This window comes from Lactuca sativa, chromosome 3 (assembly GCF_002870075.4).
Source record: "Lactuca sativa cultivar Salinas chromosome 3, Lsat_Salinas_v11, whole genome shotgun sequence".
NCBI lineage: Eukaryota > Viridiplantae > Streptophyta > Magnoliopsida > Asterales > Asteraceae > Lactuca > Lactuca sativa.
The window spans coordinates 227,825,907-227,845,315 of NC_056625.2; the positions used below are offsets into that span (position 1 = coordinate 227,825,907).

Consider the following 19,409-nt stretch of genomic DNA (forward strand, 5'->3'; position numbering starts at 1 on the left):
CCGAAAAAAAATACATACTACATGGTCCGTTTTTTTTACGGTTTTGACTTTTTAAAGTTATTTCATACCAACCATATAACTTGTAGAAACCACAATGACTACTTGGGGTGTTTGGCTTAGCTTTTGAAAGCCAAAAGTTCTTTTTGAAAAAGAAAAAAAAACAAAAGATGTTTGGCAAACTTACTTTTAGAAGCTACTTTTGAAGTTTTTACATAAGGAAAATGAACTTTTTGGAAAAGTCAGGAAATCCTGACTTTTTGTAACTTTTCCAAAAAAGGACTTTTGGGGTTTGAAAAGCCAAGCCAAACGTTATATTAAAAAAATTATAAGTAAGTCTGAGAGATTTCGTAGTCAAACCAAGTCTGTGCCATGACTACTTATCTAAGTTTATATACAGTATCTAAAGTTAAACCAAATGAATAAAAATAAACAAATGTTTTTTAGTTCCTTCTTTGTTTCTATATTTTCATAGATATCGTTACCCTTAAAAACATGGGTTTTAGTACGCGATTCATCCGAGGGATGGAATCATTAACAAGTTTTTGGTTTAGGGATTTACAATCCAAAGTTCCAAGTCAAGGGAATCTGGTGATTTGGTTCCGTTAAAACCCCAAATTTCACAACTTTCATCCGATTTCTATGTCCTTCGGCCTCTAATATTCATCGAGTAGTTTGAACTTCCAAGTTGGGTTACTTTGGCAAACCGCGTTTCCTGCAAAATTGAGTCCAAGACTTCTGAAAATCGAGTTCAAAGACAGACGCTAAACCTAGGGTAACTTTGGCAAATCAGGTCAATACTTTGAAATCGAGTTTTAGGTACCGTTCTAAATATTTCGTACTGGACATACTGTTATGCAGAATCTTATTCTTTTTTCCTCTGAAACAGTTCAAGCTTCATTTGTGTATACTTTCTACACTGATTATTAGTTGGTTTGAATCAGATTTTTTGAAACAAATTACTCATTTGTTTATATTAGATTATCAAATTAGGGCAAGAAGATCTCAAACTTTGAACTAACTGAATGCAGAGATGTGAATTAACCAGCATCATTTTGCTTGAGTAATTAGTCTGTATCGATTATTTGAAAAACAAATGCACTTTGGGAACAACCAAACTTTAATAGTGTATTAGACAATATATCCCAGAATTTGAAACACCAAAGATTTATGTATAATTATAAACCTAGTGTGAAAGCCCACCAAACATACATCAGAAGGAAATACACCCCCACCCCCCTCATAATCTCGTTAGTTTTCTGAGCTTGGTTAAATTTCATAGACATACACACTTTAAACACGAAAGACACACCACCTCATATTTCATAGACTGAAGTTTTTATTTCTGATTCTGAAAACCAAATATTGTAATGTTTATGCTAATCCAAATTCTGATTGAACCGGAATATTCTGATCTGGAACTGTACAGTTTGCTACTTTATTAAATGCTAATTCGATTTCTGAATATCTGAATCTCTGAATACTGTAAGGTTTGCTTATTTGTATCTAAAGTGGGGTTTTTTACTTGTAGGGAAAGTGCAGTTTTTTTTAATTCTGATTGCAAGTTATTTGCTAATTTGTATTAATTAATGTTGTTTACATGCCTTATGACTATAATTTTTGTAACTTGACCCTGCTTCAAATCATCCAGCTGCAGCCTTCATTTCTAGGATTTTCTCCCGTATAGATAGACAGATAGGCAGTTGCCATAAAAACTCGGATAAAGCAGAGGTGTTTAATGAATGGGTGGCTACAGGCTACTACGGTTTTCAGTTTTTGTGGGTAAAAATTTGTTGGTAAACGGTCATGCTTGGTTCTTGGTTCAAGAAATGGCGGACACCTTTTTATTATTCCCTTGAAGCATCAGCTGTTTAGTCGTATCCGTTCTATACGTATATAAGGTGATATTTTTCATTATTTTAATGAAATAAAACCTTGAGATAATGGAACTTGCTATTGCATTGCAGATCAGTCATCAGTTAGAAATAGAATTACCAAACTGAAGATGGAAAATGGAGGAGGCAATTTGACACAACAGTTGTCTGCCTTGACTATTGGCTCTAGTGTTAATGGCTACACCAACACTAATGGCATGAACAAGAGTGATGGATTGTTTCAGGTTATGAAAGCCGTTGAAGCTGCTGAGGCCACCATCAAACAACAGGTATTTTTTTTTGATTCAATATCTCTACACCTTTATTGCATTGAATCCATGGTTACATTTATCTGAATTAGTTGACCAATACTTTGGGAGTGTAGTTTTTCTCTTATCTTTGGCAATTATTTGCCATTCCCTAAAAAATGAGAGGATTTTGTGTCATTTTAGGGCTTGTTGTCTTCCACAATCTGGGTTAAGCTCTAACCCAAACGTATAAGCATACAAAAACCTAAAATAGAGGAGAAAGGTTATCGCGTATTGTGGTGACTTTCTTTATCTTATTGGTTTTAGTTCTTGACCACAGAATATTTTGGAAGGAATGGAATCTGTCAAAGGAATTGGAATATGAAGGAACTTTAATCTGTCAAGTGAACGGAATTCAATCTGTCATTTTCTGCTTGGTTTGTAGGACCCTCAAAGATATTAGAATGTAAATTATGTTTAAAGGAAGAACGAATTGGTCTTGTAATGAAAAAAAAATGAAGAATGGCATTCAATTTGGTTGGTTTGGCTTTGGCAACCAAACAAGCCACATAATGGAATTCGAGATTCCAATTCTTACCAAATGCACTACCAAAATGATATTGTTCTTCTTGTAAGGATCATAAATATGTTAACTATTGATTGGGCATTGATGACATAAGGAAAAACTTATTGTGAGTGTGAGGGTGACCAAATAAAAAAACAGATACAAGCAATAAAGCTGAAAGTGAAGTGAGGCAAGGGTAAAATGTAAGTACTTTACGGAGACACAAACTGTGAAAGCAGATACTAGCAATACAATCTGAAAGTAAAGAAGGGATAATAAGATCATTAATCCGAGTTTGTAAATGGTTGGGGATATTGACTGAACCTTCTTTTGCATACTGCATATATGGTTTTATCTTTCTGTAATGAATGAATGAAAACATTATAAAAGAAGAATCCATATTGATTAAGGAATTAAAATGACGAGAGAGAAGAAAGTCGATTACATTAAGTATTACCTTTTAACACTATGTTTTTTGTAATATTATTATACATCTAATATTGGTTTTCTGTATAATTTCTCTATTGACAGGTGGAAGAGAATCATAGATTGAGGTCTGAGCTACAAAAGAAGATTCAGGAACTTGAAAACTATGTATTTGTTCTCTCTCTCTCTCTCTCATTATTTTTACCAGTTGTCATAAAATCTTGTCCCTAGTCTTTAGTTAAATCACCTTCTTAATATCATAGCACTTGACTATTTATCATCCATCAGACGTTGCTCTTGGTTGAGTACTTCTAATCTCTAAGTAGATTGGGAGCATCAATAGTTTAGTCTTTATGCAGCAGATAGTTACTTACTATGTATTCAGGTTTTAAATGTCGTAATCTATCTGTTTCAATCATGTATTACAATTGCAAATAGGAGTTGTGGTAGCTTAAATGCCAGCCATAGTTTTAGTTTTAGTAGTACGTATAGGATTTAAATGTCACTAATTGACTTCTTTTGCATCATAAATATAATTCACCGTGGTTTAGAGGGTATGCCCTATCGAATTTGAAGGAAACCAGGATGACAGCAGTCAGATGAATTGATGGATTAAAGGGGCCTATCATTTTTTTTATACTAGCCATCTACTTTAATGATTGAGCAGCAAAATTGGAAATTGAACAGTGCAAAGATTTTTGGGTCATATTAGATGAATGGGGATTCCAAAGTTGATTTCACATATTGCCTGAAAGCGAGTCACACAAACCAATTAACCTACATGGAGGCTGTTATTTGTAATCTGATTTTCATTTTAATTATAAATAAATATAACAATTGTTCTCTATTTAATGCACCATTCTCCTTTTGGCAAAGTTTTAATTGTAATATGCCTCTTTTCTCATCATTTGTCATTACAAAGTATTTGATAGCTCAAATTTCAGTCAACTAGATTCCTTACACTAAAGGGCTGTTCCTTTTGGACTTGATGGGCTGTTTCTTTTCACTTAATCTGGACAGAATAATTTCATGGTTTAAGCCAAAGAACCTGGATTAATGTATTAAGACGCTAGCTCTTTATCTATTTGGCCTTCTTTTTTCCTCTCAACTCTTGTCAAGTTAAAGTTGATGAATGCTGTGAAAATTGTGTTGGAATGTAAGGGTTAAAAAGATCATTTATTCAGTCTAGGAGTAGGACAGAAGAAACCTTATAGTTAAATCCAGACAGACATCATAATGGGACTATAAAAAGAATCCATTCAACTTTTAATGCATTTCTTTGTGTCGTTATTTGGCAAGGCATACTGCATACTTTGGAGAGTGAGTTTTTAATTTTGTGGCAGAAATCGAGTGATACAAAGGCTGAGGATGATTGGAGTGATCATAGGTATCCACCTCCGACAAAAAATAGAGCCATGAGTCCAACAGATGGATCCACACTAGTCCTCAAAAAAGATTACATGGGGAATGCTGTAGATCCAATGATTCAAGTTTCAGGGGAGAGTCAGTTGGAGACTCAAAACATAAATGGGGGCTTTTCTCCTTTGAGGTATTTTGGATTGTACTTTAGCTAAATCGAAAAGAACAAATTCACACACACACACATGCTGTTAGGTATCATCTGGAAGGAGAATATGATCCGCAGTTCAATGTGTCTGGACTGGTGCCAATTTCTGAGTTAAAGAATGCAGGCAGCTCCATAAACCAGGTATATATTTTATATTTTAGTAGTATCATTGAATTACAGAAGTGCATGTCTTTCAATTCAAAAAATTCATTTCCTCAATTGGATATGATGTTTACACCCATGGTTTATGACTTTATGTTTGTTATGGCATTTGTGTGAATACCGCTTTTGTATAACATGCAACTAGTTTTTAACCGGTGATAACCTTCATATTTTGTTATATGGAAAGGCATAAAGAATAGCTGTTGGTGCAAAACTTGGAGGAAAAAAGAAAATGTTTGTTTTGTCTTTAGCCATTATGGAGTGAAATGAAAAATTGTAATATGACTCACTTTATTGTTATTTTTTAAATTTCAAGATTTTAGTTAAATTGTAGTTTTGGTTTCTGAAAATAATTTTCATTATAATATAAATACTTTACTAAATAAAGTATAAAATAGAGTTAAAAGTATATGCTGTATTCACATCACATTACATAGATATATATATTTATAATTTATGCATGTAGGCTGTTGTTGACAGTCGAGATCAGGAGCAAGAGATTTTACTGTTGAGAAAGCATCTTGTTGACTATTCAATTAAGGTAATGGGCTGATTGTGGTATGTTGTTATGAATGAAGTGACTTTTTTTTTTTTTTTTTTTGTTTTACTTTAATGACATGGAGTAATAGTAATAGTAATAGATCTGCTATGCAATGGTTGACAGGAAGCCCAAATACACAATGAGAAGTTTGCTCTTGAGAAACGAATTGCTTATATGCGTCTGGTGAGCAATGTGTTTTCACTTATGGTCCTCTCCTCTCCTCTGATGAGTTATTTCAGCATGTATGTATGTATGTATGTATGTAGTAAATAAATAAAATTTTATGATGGTTAGGCTTTCGATCAGCAGCAGCAGGATCTGGTTGATGCAGCATCTAAAGCTCTCTCTTACAGACAAGACATTATTGAAGAAAATATACGCCTAACGTATGCATTGCAGGTATTACTTTACTTGCAACAACTACCATTGTACTTTCTCTCTATTACAACATTCTACCTTAACATTTTTTTTTTATTTTGAAATGTTTTACCTGTGGGGTGTATGGGACTCTGCTTATTTAAAACAACTTATGCTTATCCGCTATCAAAACCTAATGTGCTGCTGATAAGTTGTTTTTTAATGTTTGGCAATTTCTGCTTATAGATGTAAAATGACCGATAAGGGCCGAATATATGTATATATAGTTATATAGTTACAATAGGCTTAATATGGTAAAATGGTTTAAATAAGTCATAAGCTATTTTAGATAACTTAGAACCCACTAACTTATCAAAAACTCTTTATTCAAGTCAATAAGCACTTTTAATTATAATCTAGCCAAACACTAAAAACTGCTTATTAGCGGTGTCGAACAGCAATAAGCTAATAAGCACCTTAAATAAGCAAATCCCAAACACCCCTAGTTATTGTACTTTCCATTTTTTTTTCTATTATACTTCTTGAAACTTATCCAATCGCAGTGTGGAAATTCCTTTGTTTTTGGATGAGTTTTTCAAAGTATAATGTTGTAATAGGAAGATATGAACTTAGGATGCTGTAATAAACAAATCAATGGAAGTAGGTTGCTATTTCTTGCATTAACCCTTTTTTATTTTTACTTGTGCACTTCATTCCCAAGTATATTTGCAATGAATGAAGCGGCGTCTCTTTTGAAATGATTATTATTTATGATTTATTCAAGCATAAGATAAGATTGTGTTTTGGTCCTATGCAAAATATATATATTCTCATTATATGTCAGCATTATGTTTAAATCTGTCTGTTGGATTTTTGTAAAGTTATACATAGAATGTATCTAAAAAGATTGCATTATGTTGTTTGCAGGATGCACAAGAAGAAAGAACAACATTTATATCATCTTTGATGCCTCTTCTTGCGGAGTATTCTCTTCAGCCACCAGTTGCTGATGCCCAGTCCATCGTTAGTAATGTTAAGGTTTGAAGTTTATATATATATATATATATATATATATATATATATATATATATATATATATATATTTATTTATGTCTTTTAGTAACTACAATATTGGTCCTTAGTTGGAATGGGAGATAAATAGAAATAGAAAATGATAGGAACACAACCGAAGTTCCTTTATCAACCAATCAACAGCGTTTGTAAGTCACATTCTGAGGTTACAGCCTTTTTGGATGGACAGAATGGAACGGATGGAGGAATGAAATAAGCAAGTTAATGGAATGAGTCACTACCTTGCATGATCATGTTTGTTTGCTCTCTTGGAGTAATGAAATGAACTTTTCATATGATTTTTTTATATTATATGTAGATATGATGTGTAGTTATAACTCTACTCAATTCATGATTTGATTAAATGAAAAAATAATTATACACAAACATAAAAAAATAAACATAATATGATGATTAAAAATCTCATTAAAACCAAACTGAGATTACAATAGAATTTATTGAAATTTGTATCTTTTCTTATTTCTAGAATATACAGTTTCAATTTATTTAAAATCTTAGAAATTTCTAAAAAGGACTTGTCATTAAAAGTTAAATAAATGTAAGTGGGTTGTATTGGAGTTTTTTTTATTCCATTCAATGATGGAACGAAAAATAAAATAGCCCTTGGCTAAAGAATGAAGAGTAAATTACACGAATCCCTAACTTATTTGTTTTTGTTACGTGCTTGGTCCCTACTGTTTGTTTTTGTTACGCGTTTGGTCCCTGTCTTACCTAAAAATACTACGTATTATTTAAATACGGAAAAATGGTGGGGTAGGTAAGGTAAGGTGAATGTCTTTTTAGGTGAGACAGGGACCAAGTGCATAACAAAAACAAATAGTAGGGACCTTCCGAGTTAAAAAAATAAGTCAGGGACCAAACATGCAAATTACTCTAAACCATAGGGACTATTCGTGTAATTTACTCAAGAATGAACTCACATTCATTCCATTAGACAAAGGAAACAACTTTTTTTTTCATTCCAAGGGAATGAATCATTGCGTTCATTCATCATACAACCACTGTCTTAGGGTTTAGTACATTAAAGTGAAGATGATGATAGAAGAAATGGAAACACTAGCATACACCCGCAAGAGTTGAGATATCTAATTTAAGAGATTGATAGTAACTAGATTTTCAACTGTCCCTATTATTTTCAGATATCTGTTGACGTAATATCCAACTGCGTTTTTTATTTTTTTATTATTATTATTTTTTTATATTTTAAATTAACATCCAAGGAGTGTGATTAATGATCTTTATTGGTTTAAACATTCTCTTCCTTGATATATGATTGTTGGAAATTTTTCTGTTGGTAGGTTCTATTTAGGCATTTGCAGGAGAAGCTCATAGGAATTGAGGTATGCTGTGCTTGTTAATATGGTTAAAACTTAATAACAGTTTACCTACATTTTTTTTTATCGATGCACTTTATTTTTACTCATTGTAGCAACTCACTTATATGTCCTATCCATAATAGCAATGTACTTACATTTTGCCACCAATGTGAGGGCTATTATTGGTAAAGTACGCTGCTATTATGTGTAAAGAAGTATAAGTTTGTTTCTATTATGGATAAAAAATAAGATTTCACGAGTTTCAGCTTACATACATATTTGTATCATGTATGTTAATGGGACTGTGCTGCTATTAAAGTACATGGTCTATAATTATACAGCTATTATGCTTGACTTGCAAACTTGTTTGGCTGCAGACAAAGCTAAAAGAGTCTCAATATCAGCTAGCAGCCTGGCGTTCTGATTCAAGTTTTGCACAATCACCATTGTATTCCTTTGGGGGGGTATGTACATAATATCAATTTAATTTGGTCATGACTCATGATTATGTTATAAAAATCTTATAATTATAGTATTGTTTATATAGAACAAAAATGGGCTTGAATTGGTTACACAACAAGCTTACTCTGATGGACAAATACCAATTTCATCAGACCATCCAACTCCAAGAGGGTGGGATGGAGTTGGAGTTGGAGTTGCAGTTGGTGTTCCAGAAACTTCAGAGCCTGATTCAGGGAGGTATTCACCTCTTCTAAACAGGTTACAATTACAACTCAGATTACACAATTAGTTATAAAGTATTATTTCCCATTTGATAAAGTTTACAAACTAGAACTCTCTCAAGTCAAGTCAATAATAGACAGACAAATGTTTTGCACTAACAACTTGGTGAGAGTTATGATGGGTGAACATGACCTCTATAATTATAGGATCTTCCTCTTTCTTCACTTTTGTTGCTACATGCTCCATTCGATCATACCCATACCCATGGTGTGTCTGGTTTCCGGATGGATGGAACTCGATTCCGTCAAATCTCTTTTTTTTTTAATTGAAAGACAAAAAATAGCCTCAATAATTTAATGTATTCACAAAAGTATATAAAGAGTTTGAACGAAAGCCATGGCAGATTATGATTGTTTCTGATTGGAATCCAATTGGTTTGACTTGTGCAGAAACAATAATAATAATAATGGTGTAGGGAGATTAGGTGGTGATTCGTATCCTACAACGACAAGTAGTAAAAATGAGGAAACCAGCAACAAACAAGTTACATTTAGCGACCCTGTTAGCAGTAATAATGATGTTGATGATTTAGAGGGAGGAGGAGAAGCATTTGTCAATTGGAATTCCAAGACCCCCCTTGAAGATCCCCAGCCCCACTCATATTCTCCATATTTAACTCCAGTGCCTGAAAAACCTGATTCTTCATACTCTGAAGGTAAGCCACAGCCACAGCCACAGCCCTGTTGTAATCATTTAATTGGTATAAAGTCTTGTTGAAAAGTATAATATTTTAACACAAGGAAATGGAAATGTAGCCTTGTTTTTTTCAGTATAATTAATTATTAATATTATGATGTTCAGCTGCAGATGATGATCCATTACCTGCAGTGGAGTCCCTCCAAATTTCAGGCGAAGCTTTTCCAGGTCGAGAACTTCAAGCTAGTGGATACTCCGTCAATGGAACTACAAGTTGTAATTTTGAGGTAAACTTACTTTCAATTTCCAATTATTAAATGCAAATGTATTCTCATTTACTTCTTTCTGTAGTCTCGTTATTTTTCTTTTTCAGGCATTCTTGCTTTTATACTTTTGACAAATCTACCCAGTGAAAATTGCTTTGTTTCTGGTGTATTTTGAAATAGAATGATATCAAGGAGCATGCTTTAATAATAATAAACAAATCAATTGCTATTGTTCTGCACAAATAAATAAAAGCAGATTGATATTTCTTGCATGTTTTACTTGAAGAAGTTGAGTTATGCATTTCTTGTAGCATGCCTTTATAGCCTTATTTATTTATTTGGCAGTGGGTGCGGCATATGGAAGATGGATCTGTTAGTTATATAGAAGGTATTCCTCCTTGTGCTCTAATTTATTTATTTTTTTTATAAAATATATATTTTGATGGGGAAAATTATCAAGTAGGTGCAAAGCAGCCAAATTATCTTGTTACCGCTGATGATGTTGATACATACCTTGCCATTGAAGTCCAGCCCATGGATAACAGAAAACGAAAGGTAATGTATTTTCTCTCTTAACCAACACTTGATTATTATTATTGCTTTTCATTCTTGATATTTGTGGTATATCCATGTTCACATCCGCATGCATCATACCCCCAGATTGTTTTAGCTTTTATTTGTTTATTACATGTAACATATTTTACTTTGAGAAATGTTATCATACAAAAGCAAAGCAGTGTACGAAACAACATTCACTGCCATAATTAGGGAGATAAGAAAACAATTACAATTGGGTATAGATTTATCAAAGTACAATGCCTTTTCAGGAAACTAATAGTGTGGTAGTAGAAATAAATGAAAGTGCATTGCTATTTTTTACATTTACTCCTTTATTGTATAGTAGTAGTTGTATGTGATGGACATTCAGTTGTTTTAAATCCAAAAGGCATACTGGACTTACGATACAATTGATATCCATCCTTATTATATTAAGTGGTATTGGCATGTATATGGCTTTATATTGCAAATATGGATGCAGATACAGAAAACTTACTTAAATATATATACAATCCAAATAGCAAATATGAAGTTAGGATTAGGAAGGAACAATTGGCAGACTGTTTGATGGCCCCCTTTGTCATAAAGGACTAGACACTTGTACGTGCTGCTTTTAGCCCCATGTTGTTAACAACAACAAGCCCTATTATATTATATTATAATAATGATTCTTATTTCTTTAAAGTGGAATGAATGTATAACCTTTTTATGAGTTATGAGTTATGACTGTGTTTCAATTCCATTTTCAGGGTGAACTTGTAAAGGTTTTCGCTAATGAGCACAGAAAAATCGTCTGTGGTAAGCTTTTTCTAATTCATCTTTTGATACAAGGTTTCTAATCTAAATTGAGATTTTCCGTATTCTTACAGATCCTGATATGCATGACAATATCAGAAAAGCTCTTCAGACTGGTCATGCTGAACACAGATTGTCTTTATGGGTATGCCTCTATAGTCTATAGTGCTGTTTGTAATTTGTTGTTGGCTTACTTATTTTGACTTAACTTACTGCAAAAAGGACTAGAATGCTGTCATTTCCTCAAATATTTTTATCCAAACTGCTCTTGATGGGAAAAATATACTTCAATTTTTTGTCTGTTCAACCTTTTTTGCTACATAGGCTTGTATGCATGAAATGGCAACCTACTTTCATCACTTTAGCATCCTACTTTAATTTCTTCCTTCCTACTATGACATTGTACTTTGAAAAATCTACCTAATTATAGAAATGTCAGCCCAAACACTAATAGTAGGAAAAAAAATCAAATCTGAAATGCTATCTATAATTAAGTAGGTTGCTATTTTTTGAATTTACCCTTTTTTAATATTAGAAATAATGTAATTTTTTCCCTTAATTTGTTAATGTGCAGACAGGATTCCTTGAGATATGGGAGCCAGTTACATTAGTCATCAGAAAAGATGGAATTAACATAAAAGGTGGTACTACTCCCGTCAATGACAAGTTTTCTCCCAACACAAGGGTACTATTATATGCTTTTCTCCCCAAAAATGATAATTCAATTAGTTTTTTTTTTTTTTTACAAAAATCTTTTAAATTTAATTGACATTTTCAGGTTTATATTCCGTGTGGAAATCCTGTAGAGTTTTCCATTATTGGTTTGGGAGGTATTGATCACCGGCTTCGGGTGGAGCAAGAATCAGATACTATAAGGTGGTGTTATAAACAGCAACATGCTTTCCTTGATTTGTTAATTATAGCATATCTTCCTTTTACAACACTCTGCTTTCCAAATATAGTTGGGTAGATTTTTCGTTTTCTTTTAGTATAATTAATAATGATTGATGTCCTTCCTGATAAGAGAAAACTCAACTTACAATGCTAGATTGTTCAAACTACAATGTGTTGATATTAAAAAAAAATGAAATTACATACATGAAAGTACGTTGCTATTTATGTTTGTCTGCTTAGGGAGGATTGCACTTGTCTACCAATCATTCATTCATAAAGAAGTAATACATGATCACACGCGTTACTAATTTATCTGAATAGAACTTAATGGAGTGGAAGTTGTAAAATTTAGAGTAGTCTCCATCAAACATGGAATTAAATTCCTTCCAAACATGCCATGATCGAATACTTTGTTTTTTGTTTGTTTCAAGGAAGAATCTTGGATGTTTATTGTTATTGTTTCTATTTATCAATTGTCTCGGTTTATGCAGTTCAAGGGATGTCATTGTGCTCACCCTGAGATACTTTATCAATAGGGTAAGGCTTCACTTGAACCTTTAGCAAATGATCTCAGAAAGCTTTGGTCATTATTACTTATTAGTTAGTTTATTACCAAACATGAACCATTAAATATTTATTTTTATGAGTTGATAATATAAAATTACATTCAGTATAAAATTTCATTTTGTTGGTGGCAAGAATGGAAAAATAATAATAATAATAATACAAATAATCAAATGTAATTTTTCGTCCCAAAAAGATTGGTTCTAACGTCTTTGAAACTGTTGTAGGCTGCCGAGAAAAAAAAGGTGAAAAAGAAGGGCTTATTTTTTTGACAAGACAAGAAGAGGAGAAAGGAGTCTTTTGTTACATACAAAAACAAAAACGACTACCCTTTGTTGTAGTTGTAGGATCCTTTTTGGTTTTGGTTTTGGTTTTGCATTCTTACTTAGATCTCATGTTCATGTGTGCTGCTTTTTTCAACAATGTGTCTGTCTATTCGGGTGATGTAATTTGTATTTATTTGTCAGTTCACGTGCCACAACCAAGTAACACATATTCAAAGCCAGGGATGCAATAATGAGGAGGGTTATATTTTATATACTTATAGTATGTCTTTTCTTTTCTTTACATTATCTGCTTTTGGGTTTTGGGTCATTACTTTTTATAACTAGACAGAAGACACACCTGGTGACCCCGACCAGGTTGCCTGACCAATTAACCCCACCTTTTATTTATTTATTTTTGTACAAGACCTATAGAATACTCTTGGTGTTGTGTTCTTGGTAAGTTTTGTTTTCTACGTCTTTCATATTTTGTGTTCTTGGCTTTTATATTCATGTTCTCGTCTCAATTTGTCTAGGAATTTTAACATATTTCATTATTCATGTTGTATACTCGTTTTTTGCTACAAAGTCTATCCAATCGCTTTTTTTTTTGGAACAAATGGCATTTTGCTGCAAAAATGAAGCCAACAATGAACCTAAGGCAAATGCCCATATTGTTTTGGAACAAGTGATGTGAGCTTTCAACAATGTTCTGGTTCGTGAATGGATGGGAAAGTCTGTGCGTCAAAAACGGCTGTTATTCGACCCTGTTGACAAACAAATCAAACAAATACTTCAACCAATATTCTTAGGCAAAATGTTTTTAAAATCTGGAATTTGAAAAAATTCGATATGCAGATAAGATTTTTTAATTTACAAAGTGGGGTGACAGTAACATGTGATGATGTTTGATCTGTTTTGCACATGACATTCCTATATTTGCATAACGCCTTATTCAATAAAACCCGATTAATGGACAAATACCGCAATGTACTTGCCTTAAAATAATTTGGTTTGCTACATAACGAATGTTTTATTTTATATATTAAAAAATCATTCTTTTTAGAACAAATTACACGAATGGTCCTTTAGGTTTTGGTTTTTTCTCTAATATAATTCCTACGGTACTTTTTTTTTCCCTCAAATAGTATCTACGGACGATAAGTTGCACGTGTTTGATCCCCGAGTTGGATGTCCGTGCCCCCATGTGATTTGCACATGAGGGTATTTATGTCATTTTACCCTAAAGGACATTTTCTGAACATTCAACTTAATAGCTTTAACCATTAAGGTGGCGAGGTTTAGTTTCAGACATTGACTTTGACACTTTATCTCTTTCCCAAAGAAAACCTTTTGAGCATCCCCTCTTATTCAATTGTGAGTTCCTATCGTCGTCCGGCAACATAGTTGAACTGATTCAAGGGTGTGTCGAGGAAAATGGTACTCACATTGTGGTCGTTACGTCCACGCTATACCCAACCACTTGAGCTACATAAAGAATATGGTAAGCACAGACCTTGTAATGCTAGGTTTAACGAAATATTGTACACATGTAATTTTGCTTTCCTCAGTCAGTAACATTTTGCTCTTAAATTTTCACCTCAGGTTCTATTTCAAGCTTTTGCACATTCAAGATAAATCATGGGGGTTTGTTCACAAATACAATATGTGGAGGGTCGTACATAGATGGGCTTGTGGATCACTTTGATTTTATGGACATGGATGTGTTTTCAGTCCACGAGTTAGATGATACGATGACAGTTTTAGGGTACAATGATGGAGGTATAATGTTTTACCATTTCATGATCCTAGAGACAAACTTGGATAGTGGATTGTTACCCCTTGACACTGATCAGGAAGTCATTCAGCTAGCAAGGTATGTGCCTAATCATAAGGAAATTAATTTGTACATTGAGCACGAGAAGGCTAGAGTAGTCCCTTACTTTAAGTCCCCATTGAAGGTTCGTATTGAGGAAGTTCAAGGGGATCATTCTCCTGAAATGAATAGGGTTAGAATGAAACGGAAATCAGTTGGGTCATGTAGTAAAAAGTTGGATTTAAATGAGCCCACTGATTTGTCAAAGTTGATTGTAACCTATGAACCTGTGATCAATAAAAAACACTCAATTGATCGGGAGAGTGATCCCTTTAGGAGGTACAATTTGAGGACAAACAAGGTAAAAGAGCTATTGACACATGGGATGATCACCAACCAAAAGGGGATGCTAATCCAGTGGATGATTATGAGGTAATGGGGGATATAGATGCAAAATATGATGGGAAAAAATCTACATGATGTTGAGTTTTTTGAGGATGAATACAGTGGAAGTAAGGAAAGTGTTAGTGAGGGTGCTTAGAGTGAGGATAGTAGGAGTGAGGGTAATAGGACAAATGATGATAGTGAGGATGAAGACTTCTTTGTGGATTTAGAAAATATTATAGATGATGCAGATGTTGATATGAAAGATTTTCATATACATGTTGATGCGGATGTTGAGTGGGTTCAAAAAACGACCAAAGAAGCAAGTGGTAGTGGTGTTGACTTTACTGAAGGTGAAGATTTGGAGGTTATAGACCCAAAATCGTTTGATTCACCTATTATAGGTGAAGATAACAACAGAGAGAGGATGTTGAGAAACATAGGAAAAGCAAAAGCTTGTTTTGAGGGTGTAGTTCATCCAAAGGCTTTCACATTGGGACAAAAGTTCAAAACAAAGAAAGATGTGAAAGACTATATAAACAAACATGCAGTAGAAACCAAAAGGGATTTACATTTTGAGAAAATGACAAAACAAGGATAAGGGCTAAGTGTAGAGGAGTGGTCCCATATATGAGTGGTGGGCCATGGACAAAGTCATGGACTGGATTCAAGGACAAAACAGTAAATATGAAAGAGGGTAAATGTCCTTGGGCTGTACTAGTGTCTAGACCTAAAGAGACAGATGACTGGGTGGTGAACACCCTAATTAATGAACATTGGTGTGTGCAATCAAGAACCATTAAATCTTGCAACTACAAATTCATTGCAACAAATATTGTGAAGCAAATTGAGAGTAATCCAACCATTCCAGTCAATGCAATTCAAGAAGATCTAACCCAAAAATTCGAGATGAACATGTCAAGAATGAAGGTACATCAGGCAAAGGCATTGGCTCAGATGCATGTTTTTGGGGATTTTTAGAAACAATATGCTATCTTGAGGGACTATGGACTAGAGTTGATGGAAAGAAACCCAGGTACTAATGTCAAGATCGATTGTCAGACGGAGCCAAATTTAGATTCTAATACAAGGACGTTTAGGACAATTTACATTTGTTTAGGAGCATTGAAGGAAGGATTTAAGGTATTCTAAGGGATTTCATAGGGTTGGATGGTACTTTCATGAAAGGTCCCTCTCCTGGTCAAATTTTGACTGCCGTAGGGGTAGATTCCAATTAATCGGATATATCCTCTTGCATATGCACTTGTTGAAAATGAAACCACATATTCATGGACATGGTTTTTGGAACAACTTGGCGATGATCTGGAACTTTATGCTAATTCAAACTCCACTTTCATCTCTGATAGGCAGAAGGTACATATACTTCAAGTTAATTTTATATTGTTGTTATTTAGTCAACTAACTATTGAAATATTTAACTAGGGCATCATTCCTGCAATTGCCAAACTTTACCCTCAAGTTGAGCATAGGTTCTGTCTGAGGCATATATATGATAATATGAAAAGAAAGTGGAAGGATAAAGAGCTCAAAGATTTGGTGTGGGCGTGTGCAACTGCTACTACTGTAAGGCATTTTGAGAAAGCATTAGAAGAGCTAAAAAAATTCAATGCTGAAGCTCATCATTAGCTGATACAGATTCCTCCAGCTCATTGGGCAAGATCTCATTTCTCAGGTTAGCACTTCATCTTACAATGATGTTTACATTTACTTGTCAATGTTAGATTCTGTGCTCATTTTGTATTATATCACTAAACAAGTAGGGCACATACTAACATCTTGTTGAATAACCTGTATGAGGTTTTGAATGGATAAAATACAAGGAGGTAGGGATAAACCTATCATTTATTGTTTGGAGTATATTAGAGAGTATTTGATGAAGAGAATTTGCAATGTCCAAAGAGTGATTGATAGATCTCATGGTCATCTGACACCAATTGCCACTAATCTTCTTGATCAAATAAAAAGACAAGCACAAAAGCACAAGTGTATTTTTAATGGGGTTAAAACTCAAGTCACTACTCATTGAGGTGATCAGTTTATTGTGAATTTGGATGAAAAAACATGCACATGTAGACAATGGGAAATTACAGGCATGTTATGCTCACATGCAATAAGTGCAATATGGGACAAGATTAAACAAGGAGCAAATAATGTTCCTGAGTTGGAGCATTGGGTCCACCCATGCTGCTGGCTATTTACATGGGCAGAAATGTACAAACAAAAAATTAAATCTATAAATGGTAGATTGATGTGGCCCAAATCACCATGCCCAAACAAGTTGCTTCCCCCAAACATGTTGTTCAGGTATGTCTTTATATATCAATATAACTGCAGTTTATGAAGAACAACAATTTTATCTTATGTACATTTGTAGGTGGGTAGGCCTAAGAAGAAAAGGAAGAGGGCATATGGTGAACTTGCTACACAGGGGCATAAACTGTCCAAGAAGCGGACCACTGTCACATGTGAAAAGTGCAACAACAAAGGGCATAATTCACGAACTTGTAAAGGTCAAGGTGGCCCTAGTGACAAAAAGAACTGGAGACACAGGAGGAAAGAAGTGAGGATGGGGGTGTTGTTAAGTGTTAGGTCTTTTGATGTAATTTGCAACTTACTTTTATGGTTGTGTTAACACCTATGTTTATGTAACAAACAATACTTACTTTGGGCTCCTATTTTTGTATGGCTATGCATGTTGACCTTGAATCTTTGTACACATTGGTAAACTATGAAACAATGTGAACTACTGTTGTCATATATAATAGCATTTTTGTTAAATTGGTGTTGTTGTCAAATAATATTTAGGATATTCAAAGTGTATGGAAAAATGGAAATAATACAACACACATAAGTCATGACACAATAAACTTGTTCTGAAATTAAACCATTTGATTACACAAAGACTATAACATTAAGACAACATTAACCGCACCATAATTTCCTGCATTCAAACTTAAAACATACACAAACACTCCATAAACCATGCTACAATTTCCTGTCTTCATACTCAAAATACGACCACCAGTACATTAACCTACGACCACGACAATACTTCCTGCATTTCAGACACCACATTCAGATGCAACTTTAACCATGCTTCAAGTAACGAATTGCAAAAAGACCCCAAATGAAGAGAGTGATTAACTTATACATTCTAGCTTGCATGATAGTTTGTTGAAGGGATTCTTGGAGCTTGTTCATAGACTTGAGTAACCTAGGTATCACTTCTACCGATCTAGGGCACATGGGCTCATCAAACCACCCAATCCAACCACACCTGCTCTCATTACGAAGTCAAGACCAAAATCGCCTTCCAGGGTTGATTTGACCAAGAAGTGACGATGGTTAGATCACGATTTCTACAAACACATATTGGCATTTTCTGCAACTTTCTTTCTCTAACAGTAGTAGTGATCGATTGAATTGGGAGGAAGAACAAGAAGAAGTAATATAGGCGTTAATAAAATGTTCAGAAAAGGTCCTTTAGGGTAAAATGACATAAATACCCTAATGTGCAAGTGGGACAGCTTAACGTTGGAATGGACGGACATCCAACTCGGGCACTAAACGCGTTCAACTTATCGTCCGTAGGTACTATTTGAGGGAAAAGTACCATAGGGACTACATTAGGGAAAAAACCAAAACCTGAATGACCAATCGCGTAATTTGTTCTTCTTTTTAGAACCAACAAAATAAAGTTGTTAGTATATCATTTCACAAGTTTATAACAATACAAATACTTTAAAAAATTAAGTTTAAAATGGGCTTTTAAACCTATTTTGGGAGGTGTATTTATCATATATGTTGAGCTGTTCACATTATAAATTTGTCATTGTAAGCTGCACATAAGATGATGAAAAGTATCCTCAATCAATTAAGAATAATATTTAAAATATTTTTTTTCCAAAAAATCACGAGTACCACTAAATAAGTATTTAATTTTTGTATCTATTTCAGATCTCAATGTTTAGGTATCATTTTTTTAACATACCAAATAAGTGGAAATTGATTAAATAAACATTAAAATAATCTTACAAAGTATTGATTAGGAGGGGTAGTTGCTTCCAAAAGTAGTATGGATTGTGAACTTCTGTGATATTTTATAAGTTTATAAAATGCAAAAACATTGTGATTAAAGGAATTCCTTTTATCATGCAAAAAGGTTTAATGACATTGTCTACATTTTTTCATTATGATAACTAATTAAAAGAAAAATAACTTCAAAAAGAAGTATTTATACACATCTATCTAAACAAATACCAAATTAAAAGGGAAATTGAGTAATCTAACCCATAATAATAATGATAAGATTTAATTAATCTC

At 33.6% G+C, this 19,409-nt stretch overlaps 1 protein-coding gene across 7 annotated transcripts; it reads left to right on the plus strand.

Annotated features, from left to right (window-relative positions):
- Positions 1 to 433: 433 nt before the first annotated feature.
- Positions 434 to 13,142, plus strand: LOC111894049 (uncharacterized). Of its 7 annotated transcripts, none has more exons than XM_052769496.1 (23): positions 434 to 816; positions 1,649 to 1,898; positions 1,965 to 2,161; positions 3,216 to 3,278; positions 4,454 to 4,659; positions 4,725 to 4,818; positions 5,306 to 5,380; positions 5,504 to 5,563; positions 5,675 to 5,779; positions 6,665 to 6,775; positions 8,128 to 8,169; positions 8,523 to 8,609; positions 8,693 to 8,865; positions 9,279 to 9,544; positions 9,697 to 9,812; positions 10,137 to 10,179; positions 10,252 to 10,346; positions 11,099 to 11,147; positions 11,219 to 11,289; positions 11,719 to 11,829; positions 11,923 to 12,020; positions 12,530 to 12,575; positions 12,830 to 13,142. In XM_052769496.1, exons 3-23 carry the CDS (start codon positions 2,003 to 2,005, stop codon positions 12,872 to 12,874), a joined length of 2,115 nt encoding a protein of 704 aa, XP_052625456.1. In that variant the 5' UTR covers positions 434 to 816; positions 1,649 to 1,898; positions 1,965 to 2,002; the 3' UTR covers positions 12,875 to 13,142. The 7 variants fall into 7 exon arrangements, with proteins under 7 accessions (XP_052625456.1, XP_052625457.1, XP_052625452.1 ...); XM_052769497.1 differs by having other exon boundaries at positions 435 to 816; positions 8,693 to 8,844; positions 9,691 to 9,812; XM_052769492.1 differs by having other exon boundaries at positions 436 to 816; positions 9,691 to 9,812.
- Positions 13,143 to 19,409: the final 6,267 nt, after the last annotated feature.